Source organism: Cebus imitator, unplaced genomic scaffold (genome assembly GCF_001604975.1).
Source record: "Cebus imitator isolate Cc_AM_T3 unplaced genomic scaffold, Cebus_imitator-1.0 Scaffold202, whole genome shotgun sequence".
In the NCBI taxonomy this organism is placed as follows: domain Eukaryota; kingdom Metazoa; phylum Chordata; class Mammalia; order Primates; family Cebidae; genus Cebus; species Cebus imitator.
In genome coordinates this window covers 1,698,467-1,713,668 of record NW_016107517.1, presented here as the reverse complement: position 1 = coordinate 1,713,668, position 15,202 = coordinate 1,698,467, and the positions used below count along the sequence as shown (strand labels likewise).

The window sequence follows — 15,202 nt, the reverse complement described above, 5'->3', positions numbered from 1 at the left end:
AAGTGAGACAGCAAGGTGTCAGCAGGGCTTATTTCCTCTGAGGGCCACGAGGGAAGGTGCTGTTCTACACCCTTCTCCTTGGCTTGTAGATGGCTGTTTTCTCCCTGCCTCTTCATATCATCTTCCCTCTCTCTGTATGTGTTGGAATCCAAATAGCCTCTTTTTCTAAATACACCAGTCATTTTGGATTTGGGCCTACTCTGATGACCTCATCTTAACTTAGTCACCTCTATAAACACTAGAACTTCAAATGTGGTCAGAGTCTGAGCTGCTGGGGATTAGACTTTAACATATGAATTTTTGTTCATATGTTAAAGGTTGGACACAATTCAGTCCATAACATAGAACATGAGAAAAGCAGAAGAATCAGGGACGACCCCAGGATTTTTAACCTGGTGGGTCATGATTTGCTGAGATGGGAGGGAGGACTCCAGGAGAATACCAGTTCATTTGAATATGTTAAATTTAAGATGCCCCGTAGATATCCAACTGGAGATGTTGAGTAAGTAGCCAAAATCTCCTATCTGGCATTTGGCCAAGTGGTTGGAGCTGGAGATGCAAATGTGGGGGTCACTGGCATAAATATGCTATAAAAAGCTGGGAGACTGGGCAAGATGGTGATGGGAGTGAGTGGCATATGAAAGAGGACCAAGAACTGAGGCCCAGAGCACTCCTACATTAAGAGGTCAGAAAGAAGAAAACCAAACAGAGAGAGGGTGAGACAGAGGTTTGGGGACTCCAGTGTGGTGACCCGGAAGTCAAATGAAGGCAATAGTTTAAGCAAGTGAGGGCAGGAAAGATGAGGACTCATAACTGCCCATTGCATTTATATCATGGGGTTCACTGACTACTTTGTTAAGAGTAGCTTTAATGGAGTATTGAGGCAATGTGAATGCTCAAGAGAGAATCAGAGGAGAGGAATTGGAGAAAGCAAATAGTGATAATGTGTCTGAGCAATTTTGCTAAAAGCAGTAGAGATATGGTAAAGAGAGAAACATATGTATTTTAATCTGTAATTAGTGAATACTAGATATATGTGTGTCAGGGTCAGATATACAAAAATGTATGTGCATATATGTACATATGACAGTATGTGTCATATATACTATATGTTTATGTATATATATACATATGTATATATACATGTGTATATATACATATGTATATATACATATGTATACATGCATATGTATACACATACATACATATATAAGTACACACATACTAAATCTGTAAAATCACCAGATTGACTAAATGCTGCTACCGTTTTCCTGGGAATGGTGGAAATGACTGTATTGGTAAAAACAACAACTATTTTCTTAGTCAATGCAGTATTAATTTATTGAAAGGTTGGCTTTCTTGATTTACAGGTTTAAGAAGTTTGATGATAAATATCTGCGGAAGCTTTTGATTCGGGAAAATCAGCCCAAGTCAAGCATTGTATCATTATATAAAAAGCTTGAAATAAAACATGCCATTGAGATGGCGGAGACTGGGATGATAAGTACTGTCCCTACGTTTGCATCTCTAAAGTAAGTATGGTCTTGCAAATAAAAGTTAGTATTGCTAAATATGCATTAATAGTATTTTGAAAGTAGTAATAAAAATTTTAAAAACATTGGCCCAGGCCAGGCGTAGTGGCTCACTCCCGTCATCCCAGCATTTTGGGAGGCTGAGGTGCCAGATCACTTGAGGCCAGGAGTTTGAGACAAGTCTAGTTAACACGGTGAAATGCTGTCTCTACTAAAAATACAAAAATTAGCTGGGCATGATAGTGTGTGCCTGTAATCTTAGCTACTTGGGAGGCTAAGGCGGAAGAATTGCTTGAACCTGGGAGGTGGAGGTTGAAGTGAGCCGGGATTGTGCCACTGCACTCCAACCTGGGCAACAGAGTGAGACTCTGTCTCAAAAAAAAAAAAAAAAAAAAAAAAAAAAAAAAAAAAAAAAAAAAAAAAAAAAAAAAAAAAAAAAAAANCAAAAAAAAAAAAAAAAAAAAAAAAAAAAAAAAAAAAAAAAAAAAAAAAAAAAAAAAAAAAAAAAAAAAATTGACCTGTGCCCTAGAGATGCCTTAAGACCTCACAGCAGAATGAGATCCTGGTTAAAATGTGAAAGCTTAGAAATGTGTATGTTACATTATGTTATATTATGCTATGTTATGTTATGTTATGGTTTTGTGTTATGTTATTTTAGATGCTTGAGAGAAGCAAGCTTAAATTATCTAGGGAGGAAAACAAGATTAAAAAGAGCCTTAAACTGCTTCTATGTATTTCCCTAAACTATGTCTAACAACTGATAAAAAAACAACCAAACGTATGTGTAGGCAAGAAAATGTGATTTAAAACATTAAGAAAAGGGGAAATAAAATAGTTTTAACAGGCCTAAAGGGGATTTAGATAATTGAATTATCAGACAGAAACTTTTAAAATATAAAATGTATGTGTGTGTGTTTAAGGAAAGGAAATTACATTAACAGTTTTGGCAATGTCATGGAGATTATTAAGTGGAAATTCTTGAGCTAGAAATAAAGTAACTGACTTCATGATCTTATTTGTTGGGTGTAACAGCAGATTAGACAGAGTTAATGAGAGAATTGATTAATTAGAAGATAGATAAGGAAATAACCAAAATAAAGCAAAAGGGAAAAATACTTATACAGAAAGCTACATACTGAGTGCAAAACAGATAAAGACAATATTAATAGAAGAAAAGAAATACTCAATATTGAACAATTTTAAATTCTCCTCAAATCGATATCTGGATTCAATGACATGTTAGTCAAAGTCCCAGGGTGTGTGTGTGTGTGCATGTTTAGACAAGTTGGTCCTAAAGTTTTAATGGAAATGCAAAAGGCCAAGACAGTTTTGAAGAAGTACAGACTTGAAAGGTTTACATTATTAGATAACAGGACTTCACATAAAGCTACACGATAGAGACAATATAATATTGGAAAAAAGACATATAAGCAAGTCAGTGTAAAAAAAATAGTTCAGGACAGATCCACCAATATATGGACACTTGATTAATGACACAGTTTACAGAATAAGCAATGGCAGAGAAAAGGTGCCTCGAATAAACAGTTCTGATCAATTAGGTATTCATGTGGAGACAAAATGAAATTAACCACTGCCTCACACTCTATCAAGTCAAGTTATATTGTAGATCTGAATGGGAGAAGTGAAACAATAAAGCTTTTGAAGATTCTATAGGCACATACCTTAATGTTGTGATAGGAAAAGATGTTTTTAAACAAGCTCCAAAAAGCACTAGCTATAAAGGAAAAGATTAATATACTGAACTGTATTAAAATCATGAGATTTCGTTTATCTCAACACATCATTAAAGGGGTGAAAAGGCAAACCACAGACTGGGAGGAAGATACCTGGCTCACCCAAGTGACAAAGGGCTAGGGGAAAATAGACGATCCTATAGAACAATGGACAAGGAACTTTTTCAGACACTTCATAAAACAGGATATCCAAATGGCTAATAATTATATGTGTTCTGAAAACATACATGTGACTATTCATAGAAGCATTGTTTGCAATATCCAAAAGTTGGAATTCATCTAAATATGCATCAACAACAAAATAGATGACGTGGTATACTTACATGATGGAATATTATACATCAGTGAAATTGAATGAATTATAGCTACATGCAATAACATAGATGAATCTTCAACATAATGCTAAGGAACAGAAGCTAAATGCCAAAGACTATGTATTATACTATTTCATGTATATAAGTTTCAAGTTCAGGCACAGTGAATCTGTGAAGGCACAATAGGTGTTGCTGGTGGCAAAGAGGGAAAGAATCAGAGATTGGTAGGAGGGAACATGGGCTTCTAGTGAATGTTCTTTTTCTTAACTTGAGCAGTGGTTGCCTGAGCATGTTCACTTCTCTGAACATATAAGATTCATGTACTTTATATTATATTTTACAAAAATGGTTTAAGTTTAAACAGGGATGTAGTTGTACACTTGTCACTAGATGTATGCAAACACATTTTGGTAAGAATTTGGTAGGCACATTATACAAGATAATGAGATATCAAAAAGATAGATTGTACTTAATGACCTCTTATATTCCTTCCAACTCTGAAAACCTGTGAATTAACTTTGATGATAAAAAATAAACCTGACTTGAAAGTGGAACAGCTATCTAAACAAAGACACCTCTCCCTGAGAAAATGCCTCTAATAAACTGAGTGATTGAGAGGAGTTAAAAATGAATCATCTAAATCTAGAGAAGTCTGTCCTGCAGAAGCATTAATTCTCTGTATTTGCTCCTCTCTGTGAATCCATTATCCATTGTGCACTAGGTTTTTGTACGCCAGTAATTGCTATTATGATTGGTTCACAGCAGTGGTAAATTTGCATTGAAAAATATAAGAAAACTGTGTTCTTTAATTTCTGTGTCCTCAGTGCTTCTTCTGTAAGACCTGCATTTATGCATATTAACTTTCCCAGCTTTAATTTATTTTCTTAATTTTTCTTTTCTATGTATTTTCTTATACTACATATTTTTGTAGCCTGCCTCAAACCCTTTTTGGAAGGAGTTAGAATGAAAATATATAAATGCAGTCCAAACTGTCTACTGTAAAAATAATTACATTCCATAAAATTACCTCAAAAACTGATTTGCAAATGCGGAACCTTTTTTGTTTTCTTTTGAGATGGAATCTTGCTCTGTCACCCAGGTTAGAGTGCAATGGTGCAATCTCAGCTCACTGCAACCTCTGCCTTCCAGGTTCAAGCGATTTTCCTGCCTCAGCCTCCTGAGTAGTTGGGATTACAGGCGCCCACCACCAAACCCAGTTAATTTTTGTATTTTTAATAAAGATGGGGTTTTGTCAAGTTGTTCAGGCTGGTCTTGAACTCCCGACCTCAGGTGATCTGCCCACCTCAGCCTCTCAAAGTGCTGGGATTATTACAGGCATGAGCCACTGCTCCCAGCTGCAAATACCGAATCACTTTTCTAGAGAGACAGACAAGGTTAGGTTTCTTTGAGCCTCTGTTCACAAAATTTTCATCAGCCAATCAATATGTAGCCTTTTTTAATGCATGTTTATGTTTACGGACACCTTATTTAATATATGTTGCTGATTCATTAATAATGAATTCATGGTCAGGTGCACTATAAACTCACTATGATCAAGCTTACTTAATGCATTTTCTCCATAAGGCACATCACAGGCTTCTTGTGCTTGGGAACTCTAGACATCACTTCAGCAATGCCTGGGGGCCATTTAAAGCAGAAGAATCACCAATAAATAGCATAAAAATATAAAAAATCATGTCACTAAATAGACTGTGAGAAGGACATTATTTATAGTATGAGAGTGGAAACAAGAAAGCAGATTTCTCCTTGTTCAACATGTTCAGGGAAAGTGTGTCAAGTGACTCCAATTTTTTGCCACTCTGCATGTCTGTGAATAACTGCAAAAATACTGAAATTCTGATACTGGGTTTATAAATCAATGTTAGCAAGTAGGTGAGTTCATGATTATGGAACCCAGAAATGAGATTGACTGTATATACATACATGTTATAAATGGTGTGTTTGCAAATATTTATAATGAGGTTTTAAAAATATGAAAACTTAATGGTAAATTGAAGTCAATTAGGTTTCTGCTGGAGAAAACGATTCTATTACTTTATTTATGGAGTGTTACAAATAATAAAGTGATGTAGCATTATAAGCCATTGTAGTTTTTCTTCTTTGAAAACATAGTGACATGATTAGACTCTGAAAATGTGTGGATTATTAAATTTGCCATAAATGATTTTGACACTGAGATAAGAGTTATAGAATTTGGAATTATTTTAAGTTATTGAATAAACCCTAAGTGTTATTTTTAAAAATGAAGATTCTTCTTAAATACTGATATTATATTTTTTATTTCTAAGGAAGAAAATAAATGATTTTAATATTTGTTGAAAGGTAAAATATTCTTTTTCTAAACTTTCACAGTGATTTCCGTGAAGAAAAAATAAGGAAGGTCACGCCTGGTGAAATTGATGAAATTCGAGAACTCTTATCAAGAAATCTCTATCAAATCCGTCAGCGAGTGAGAATAATTTATGTAGCAAAATATTTAATTGCCTTTGGCTAACAGGATGCCTTCTGGTTTTGTGCTGTAATTGGAGGCTGCGCCATGACACTGGGCTCAGCAGGTCCTATGCTGGGCATCTTCTCTGCCTCTCCTCTCAACTCCTCTTCAGGGTCCTACTATCCTCCTGGAAACCATGGCTGAAGCCTTGGGGTCCCCTGGGAGTTCTGCTGCTATGGGCTTAGATATAAAGAAATACACATGTTGACTATTTTTAAAGAAATGAATCGATGGTTATTTGTTTTCAGGAAACAGTTTTATAGCTTAGACTTTTAAAATGGAGCTCACCCTCCTTGTTATTTATAAAGTGCTGTAGTTTCTTCTCTTGTGAGTCACTTCCACCTCATTTCCACTGTTAGCACCTTTATTTTAATAATTTGCTAATAACACTGCTAAGGAGTAGAGAGTGTCCTCAACTGCAGTGTGTTGCAAGCATTAACTCATTTAGTCCTCTAATGAGTGGTAGGTGTTACTGTTGTCTCCATTTCACAGATGAAGAAACTGAGGCACAGGGAGGTGAAGTGGCACATGGGCCACACAGCTTGTCAAGAGTCCTCCTTGCTCATGTGGGGACTGTTTCAGCAGCTCCTTACCTGGTCTGCCCATAAGGGCATACTCATTCCATCCACACGACTCTTACCCGACCCTTTCCTACTGCACCTTTTAATTTGAAATGAAACAAAACAATAGTTGTGGCTTCCAAACGAAGCTATTTGTTGAAAATGTGGACTCTATTTCCAAGTTCCACTTTATCCAACCATATTTCCACATCTCCCTCACCCATCTGCTCCTGAAACACCCAGGCAGTGAGAGGTTGTTTTTGTTCTTTGGCCCAGGTGGCTTTCTCACTGTCCCGGGGAGCATCTCACACCTTCCTGTCAGCTGATCCAAAGCCTCCAGTTTTTAAGATTCCCCCAACAGCCACCGTGTTATCCCCATCCCTGTGGTTAAATGGAATAGCACTTGGAGCTTATACTGTACCATGTACTTGCAGCACTTATTTTCATGATTTTCTATAATTGTGTTAGCCTTAGATGCTCAATGAGATGGTAAACTCCTCAAGGCAGGAATGAAGACTTGTTCTGTGTTATGTTTGTGTCTCTTAACATTACCTAATATATTTCTGAACACAGGGATATTCCCAAGAAGTACATGTTTATTCTATCAGAAATGAATTTAACTATTATTTATGATTCATTTTAGGAAACACATTTCTATATAGCTTGTAAAACTAAAAATGGATGCTGTGTTCAGCCCTAGTTTAGAAATTTTACTTTTCAAATACTGGGATGTGATCATTGTGGGGAGTGTCGCCAGCTCTCTTGACGTGACAACCCAGTTGAAAAAAGGGAACATTCTGAAGTTAATCAGAAGGGGATGGCACCACCAAGTGGCTCAAAGTGGTTTGTTTTTAATGTCAATAATTCCTATTCAAAGGAGATTATAGGATGGTGACTTGTATTTTATTTCCAGCTATTAATAATGGCTAAATACCTACAAGAAACTTCAAGGTAGACATGGCATTTGATGAATTCAATCATTTTTCTCATTTATAAAATCGCACTTTTCAATGAAAAACAAACCTTCTTAGCTGACTTTTATTAAAGGATGAATTATGTGGCACATATGTGTAATACCAACTCAGAAGGCTGAGGTGGGAGAATTGCCTGAGCCCAGGAGTTGGAGGCTGCAGGGAGTTATGAGCGCCACTGCATTGCAGCCTGGGTGACAGAGGGAGACCCCAACTCTAACAAAAGAAAAAGAAAAAAACACAAAAAGAAAAGAAAATATAAATTCTTTGAAGATCTGAAGAGTGTTAACTTTTATACTCTGAATTTTTTGCTCTGCACAGAAGTTGTAAGTGCTTAGCTGAGGTGCAGATTCAAAGAAATGTGGTAAAGTCTTGGAATTTCTGGGGAAATGATCAGTTTTTTTGTTTTTTTAATGTCCTTTATGCGTTTTCATTTCAGACTTTATCCTACAACAGACACAGTCTGACAGCCGACACAAGCGAGAGACAAGCCAAGGAGATTCTGATTCGCCGGAGGCACAGTTTGCGAGAAAGCATTAGGAAGGACAGCAGCTTGAATCGAGAACACAGGGTAACTGAGCCTGTGCCTCTGGGAGACTTCCAGGGGTGGAGCCAACAGCCCTTCCATTGATCAGCTGATGGAATCATCAGCTCTGCCAATCAAGTGGCTGTTGACAGTTCTCTGAGAAGCTAGGGGAAGGCCAGGGTGGCTAGGGGGAGTAGACTGTTCACAGGCAGTGTGCCCAGCATTGCGGTTGGTTCAGGGAATTGTCAATAGATAAGGAAAGCCATTTAAAAGTAATATTGTGGGTTGGGAGTGGTGGCCCATGCCTGTAATCCCAGTACTACTTTGGGAGGCCAAGGTAGGTGGATTTTCCCGAGCTCAGGAGTTTGAGACCTGCCTGGGCAACATGATGAAACCGTGGCTCTACTAAAATACAAAAAATTAGCTGGGTGTGGCTGTGTGCGCCTGTAATCCCAGCTACTTAGGAGGCTAAGACAGGAGAATTGCTTGAACCCAAGAGGTGGAGGTTGCGGTGAGCCAAGATCATGCCATTGCACTCCAGCCTGGGCAACAGAGTGAGAATTTGTCAAGAAAGAGAGAGAGAGAGAGAGAGAGAGAGGAAAGAAGAAAGAAAGAAGAAAGAAGAAGGAAGGAAGGAAGGAAAGAAAGAAGTACTATTAATAATATTGTGGTATATTGGTTTCACATAGCAGAAATGGCAGCTTATTTAAAATAATATTCTATATTGGGTTGTCAGAGATCAAAATGGTTATATGTGAAAAAGGAGTGATTTTATGTATAAAATGCAGCAGTGTTAATTAAAGGTTAATTTAAAACACTAGGGACTTTGGCATTTGAAATGCCAGTAAATTAGCTGTAGTAATACTTTTTGTTCTATTAATATCATTTTTAAGATTTATTAAAGTAAAAAAACCTTAAATATATATATTTGTAAACATACATATCTTCCTTTCCATACATGAAGTTTCTAAGTCTTTCTGGTAGTACTTTTATACATAGATATTTTATTCAATAGCTTTTATTTAAGAAGACCTAGTGGTTTTCATATTTGTTTTCAATTTATTTCCCACTTACTTCTATTTCCCTTTGTAGGGATCTCCATTCTATTTTAGAAAAGATTTAATTATTTCAAGTTATAATAGTTACAGCCCCTCACAAAATAATTTTAGAATCAACAACTAAAATTCTGATTTTTAACATGAAATTTTGCCATATAATTTTTAATCTTTAATATACAATAAATGCCATTTGTATAGTTTAAATAAGATTTTCTCTTCCTTTTAAGGCTTCCACTTCAACCTCCCGATATTTATCCTTACCTAAAAATACAAAGCTTCCAGAAAAGCTACAAAAGAAGAAGACTATTTCTAATGCAGGTAATGAATATAACTTGGAACAAAAAAAACTTTAAATTTATTTGCTAATGTTTATAAACTAGAAAAATGTTCCTGTTATTTTTCTTCATTAAGAATGAGTTCAAGAGTTTGCAAATCTTAAATAACTAGGTGAACTTTGATTCACATTGCAACCTTTTGGAATGGCATTCTGTGCAGATTCTAAATAATCCAGTCAGTTATTTTCCAGCAAATATTGTCACCATGGGTTCGTGAGCAGGTAAACGGAAAGCTGTGAGTCTGCAAATGTGTAAGAAATTAAATTTTTACAATAATTCTAATGTATTTTCATGACAACAGCCATATATTTACTTCTGGCTATAACTATAAAGCTTTGTTGTAAAGTCTAATGTCCTTTTATGTGATGGTATCTTTATGTAGACACCCAAGCCATTGTCTGTGAACCCCAGAAGAACTATATTAGGATTTCATGTTATTAAAATGTGCTACGTCAGGGCCGGGTGTGGTGGCGCACGCCTGTAATCCCAGCACTTTGGAAGGCCGAGGCGGGTGGATCACAAGGTCAGGAGATGGAGACCATCTTGGCTAACACGGTGAAACCCCGTCTTTACTAAAAATACAAAAAACTAGCTGGGCATGGTGGAACACACCTGTAATCCCAGGCACTCGGGAGGCTGAGTCAGTTTTGCCTCCTTGAAACTGGGAGGTACAGGTTACAGTGAGCCGAGATTGCACCACTGCACTCCAGCTTGGGTGACAGAGCAAGACTGCATCTCAAAAAAAAAAAAAAAAAAAAAAAATGTGGGATGTCTAAGAAAATTAATGCAGAAATAGAAAGCCAAATAGCACATAGTTTCACTTACAAGTGGGAACTAAACATTAGATACAGAAGGACACAAAGGCAGGAACAGTAAACACTGTAGGGGGTTCAAAAACAGGGAGGTAGGGAGCCCAGCAAGGGGCAAGGGTTAAAAAATTACCTATTGGTTATTATGTTCACTGCTTGGGTGATGGGATCATTAGAAGCCCAAACCTCAGCACCATGCAAAATACTCATGTAACAAATCTGCACGTGTACCCCTAGAATCTAAAATAAAATTTTCTTTAAATGTGGGATGGAACAATCATTACTCCTCTTTACTTTTTTTTTTTTTTTGCTTGTTTATTTAATTAACTGAGAAACGGACATCTAAATGATGACTGGTGGTAAAGGAGGGCAAAGTGAGAATAATATGGGGAAGACAAGGCAGCACTGAATATTTAGAACAGTGGCCCATGGTCCCACCAGCAAACAGGCTCTCAGTTCCCAAGAACCTCAGCTCCCGGACAAGCATTTTGTTCACTGCCCTACCCACAGCACTCCTGCACCTGAATCTGGTTCCAATCCTGTCTCCTCCCTTTGTTTGCGAAGGGTTTTGGCCCTTTTGCAAAAATATACAGGAAATCAGCAAAGCCGTGTTTGAGGGTCCAGATCAAGGCAAGAATACTCTCCATAGCACCTGATTATCAGACTGCCTACTGTGTTCCAGGCCCCAGGCCGAGCCCTCCTGGGATCATTTCTGTAGGGCAGATAGGCATGGCTACTGCTCCCAGTGGGGCTTAGTTGGAATCCCAGCTCCACCACCTACAAATACCTCTTGAATCTAGTTACCCCATCTGTAAAGTAGGTACACTTTGTGATGATGAAATGGGCTAATACATTTGAGAGGACTTAGGACAGTGCCTGGCACACAGTAAGCTCTTCGGTGTGGGCATGGATGCTCTCAGGGGTTATGTAAGATGCACAAGGCCACTCACCTAAAATTAGAATGAGCCCTCTGACCTCCCTTCTTCCCAGAGCCTTAGGACGTATCAGTTGCCTGACCCACTGAAGTTACTTGCCATGCCTTCTCTCTCAAATGCTTGCCCACCTTGTCCTTCTTTTGCTCCATGATAGATGGCAATAGCAGCGACTCAGATGCAGATGCCGGGACCACCGTGCTCAATTTGCAGCCCAGAGCCAGGCGCTTCTTGCCAGAACAGTTCTCCAAGAAATCCTCTCAGTCCTATAAAATGGAATGGAAGAATGAGGTAGATGTTGATTCTGGCCAAGAGAAGCCCAGCACCCCCCCAACACCCCACAGCAGAGAAAAGGGCACCCAGACGCCAGGCTTACTACGGCAGCCCCTTCTCTCTAAAGACCAGTCTGACCCAGGGAGGGAAGACAGTTTGACTGAAGGCATCCCACCCAAGCCGCCACCACGGCTGGTCTGGAGGGCATCGGAACCTGGAAGCTGGAAAGCCCGATTTGGGAGTGAGAAGCCTTAATGGAAGCAGCCAAAGCAGACCTGAGTGTCTGACCCAGCACAGCTGTAGTTTGTCACTCTGAAACCTGACACAATTGTGGAATCCATGTAAAACTCTCTGTGCATCTAAATACTTCGGGGGTGGGGGTGGACGACAGATTCATGCCACTGATAAATGAGGCAACTCCTTCTCCAAAGAAAAGGAAAATCAAATAAAAGTCCCGCAGAATGCCTTTTGTGACTTATGGGTAGCAATTGTATTCTTCGCAGGCCTGAAGAAAAAAAATGATGTGTGCCTTTATTGAACTCGAATGACAGAACTTGAAATTTTTAACATACCCTTGTTGATGAAGATTTTAATATATTACATATATGCTTCAAATTTTATTTATGAAAAAATATGTATATCTGCAATCAGTTGTTAAGTGAATGGCACTAAAAGTATCGAGAACAGCTTTCTTTCCCAGGGGTGAAGGATGGCACCCGGGAGTGACTCCTAAGCTCAGGGTGGGAGCTTTTCCCAATCCTGCCTCGATGGACCAGCTGGTAAGGGAAGAGCACAGCCAGGCACAGAGATGCCTTATGACTCAAACTGGGCAAACGATCGGAATGCCTGGGCAGAAGGAATGACCTGACTCCCAGAGCACAGATTGGAGGTCCCAGGACTCCTATGAACTATTGAGAGTCTACTGGTTTTTAACTTGTTCCTCTGTCTACCATGTGTTTGGAGGTGACATCTAAATTCCACTTCTTCTTGTTTAAATGGTGCAGAGAGAAGGGATGCCCAGGCATCCACCAGCTTATAGTGTTGACAGATTTGGGAACAGCTTTTGATGAAGTCCCACCCATGAGGGTCCATGTGGCAAGCAGAGACAGGGCAGCACCTGCTCACAACTTGCTGGTGGGTTTTATGTTGTGCAATACTAGGAGGAGGAGGCAGGTGATTCCTGTCGTGCTGATCTATGATCACCTGCTTTAGTAGAATTTTTCTGTAGAATGTTGTTTGAATTTTGAGCCTCCAGGTTAGAGGCTCCAAGCAGACAAGGAAGAAAGTTTATAGACAAAATATTCTCTAACCTTTAACAGTTGGTGAGATATCAAGTTTTGAATTTTATTCAGGAAGCACTTTAGTGAATGTGGGGGTCCTATTGCTTTGCACTAGTCTGTATTTGTTACCTCTTCCCATTCGATAACACAGTAGCTCAAAATTTTCATACAAAATCAAATTCTACTCATTGGAGTACTTTTTAAAAGTATAGCAGAAAGAAAAAAAGTGATCTTTAAAACAAGCATTAAAGATCAATATTTGAATCTGTCTCTTACCTGTAGATTTTATTGGCCTTTTTTCTAAATACTTCTTTAAAACTTGACTGGAACATGCCTCTGCATTTCTGAGTGTAGAATTTAAATGAAGTCACTCACACAGTCTTTTGATTTCCCACTGAAGATACCGCAAAGGATGCAAGTGCCTACAGTATTATCAGGAGGAGAACATGAACATGTTAAGACAAAAATCCTCAGCAGTGGTTCTCCACCCTTTCTCCATCTCCACCAGCATGGAGAAGTAAATCTACACCTTCTTCTAGTTCTGAAGTCTTAGAATACTGATGGATTGTTGAGCATGAGACAGAGCAAAGGGTAGATATACAAGGTACAAGATCATAGGAGCACAATTTCTTGATCTGAGGAAAGTAGCATAGAATGCAATTTGAAAACTACAGGCTTAGGACTCTGTGCCAAAATCTCTATTTTAAATGAAAATATTTACATGAAAATACATTTATTCTTCTTAATATAAATTAAAACTGGCATAGAATTTTATGATAATAACATGATTCATTAAGAGATGTGAGGTAGTGTTTTGAGAATGCCAAAAATCAATTTTCAGAATAGCTACAGTTTATGAAATCTGAAAAGAAACATAAAAATTGAAAGTGACCTTAAATAATAATTCTCCTAATTTTTCCTCATTTCCTATGTTGATAACTATTTTAAGAGTTCAACTTTCTGGAACTGAAGGAGAAAACATGAAAATGTTTATATCACTTCTTGTTAAGTAGGTAGACCAAATTCAGCCTTCAGTAATTCATCCGTAAAGAATTTGGATGACGATGTATAAAGGAAAACTTAAATCTTAACTACCAGTTTAAATTTTTTCTCATTTGTTGAATGACAAAGGCAATAAAAATAAATTTGACTTCATTTAGCTTTTTCTCTATACTTTCTTTTTGTAATTCTTAAATTCTAGTTACTAGTCATTATGAAGGAGAGTATTGATTAAATATTGTCACAATCTAAATTTCTGTAGTACAGAGAGCCCTAGCCCTTTGTAAAGACCTTTCTTCATCCAAACAACATTTGATCTAACCAAAGTTCCGATGTGACTGTAGATTTTTAATAGCTCTTTGATGTTGATTGTAACGAAATTTGATTTTAACTACCTGTAAGTAAAGTCAGGGATAATTACTTTATATGTAATGCTAAGGGGAGACTGTTGAGAACAGTTATGTCAATGAGCAAACTAGAAATTGGCTTCAAAGTCTGATACCTTTAAAAGCACGTGTTTTGTGTATATTCCAACGAAATGTCTGTGGAGAGATTTCTTTCAGCTTTTGCTCAGCTTTGTGGTAGGGTGTACTGTTTTACCAGTGGTGAGGTTGTTGATTTATAGAAAAAGTGTAGAGAAACACAGTACAAATCTTGGCACGTTTTACATTTATTGTACTGCCCAAATCATGTTTATGTTAAAAGTCACGTTTCTTAATCAGTTATGAGAACTGCAATATTTTTGTCAAAGTGCACACTGTACTTTCTTCTTAAAAACGTGATTAAAGAGATCACTTTGTCCAGTTGAAGGAGCCGTTGGTATTATCCACTGAGGCTTGAACACCACATGTTGATTCTCTCATCAATCTGAAAATGAACTCTTGTGGCTCAGAACACACTGGTGGTTTCACGTGTGTGGCTTGCTGCTACTTTTTATCCCACTTTTTAACCAGCCATTTCTTCAATCCCCTTCTAAGGAAAGCAGAAGCCTTGTTTGGGTACCAGCTGTGTGGCATAACCATGGCTCCTTGTCCCTGACAGATGACACTTTTCTTTAGAATCCCCCCAGCATCATCCACTCTGGGTCCAGCTGACACCCTTAAACAGAGGTCAGCCACCCTGGGGGTGTGCATCTCAAACATGCAGACGGGGCTTTGCAGACCACCTCAGTGTCATGCTGGTGCATCATTTTTTTTTATTCTTTTTGTTTTCTTTTCTAATTTCCTGCACCTTTTCAGATAAAATAATATTTTACTACTTCTAAGTATAGCTAATAAATAATAGCTTCATTCTCTTAACCACATGGTCAGGAAATGAGTTTTTCTAGGTGTAGAGTTAACCTATCTA

At 37.9% G+C, this 15,202-nt stretch overlaps 1 protein-coding gene across 2 annotated transcripts in view; it reads left to right on the top strand.

Annotated features, from left to right (window-relative positions):
• The window catches only part of SLC9A2 (solute carrier family 9 member A2), a 96,205-nt gene extending 81,544 nt beyond the window's left edge, over positions 1 to 14,661 (top strand). For both annotated transcript variants that reach the window (XM_037745463.1, XM_017547846.2), the window contains 5 exons: positions 1,371 to 1,532; positions 5,974 to 6,070; positions 8,083 to 8,214; positions 9,455 to 9,545; positions 11,461 to 14,661. In XM_037745463.1, coding sequence (XP_037601391.1) covers positions 1,371 to 1,532; positions 5,974 to 6,070; positions 8,083 to 8,214; positions 9,455 to 9,545; positions 11,461 to 11,831 — 853 coding nt within the window. In that variant the 3' untranslated portion in view covers positions 11,832 to 14,661. The remainder of the gene's footprint in view (positions 1 to 1,370; positions 1,533 to 5,973; positions 6,071 to 8,082; positions 8,215 to 9,454; positions 9,546 to 11,460) is intronic.
• Positions 14,662 to 15,202: the final 541 nt, after the last annotated feature.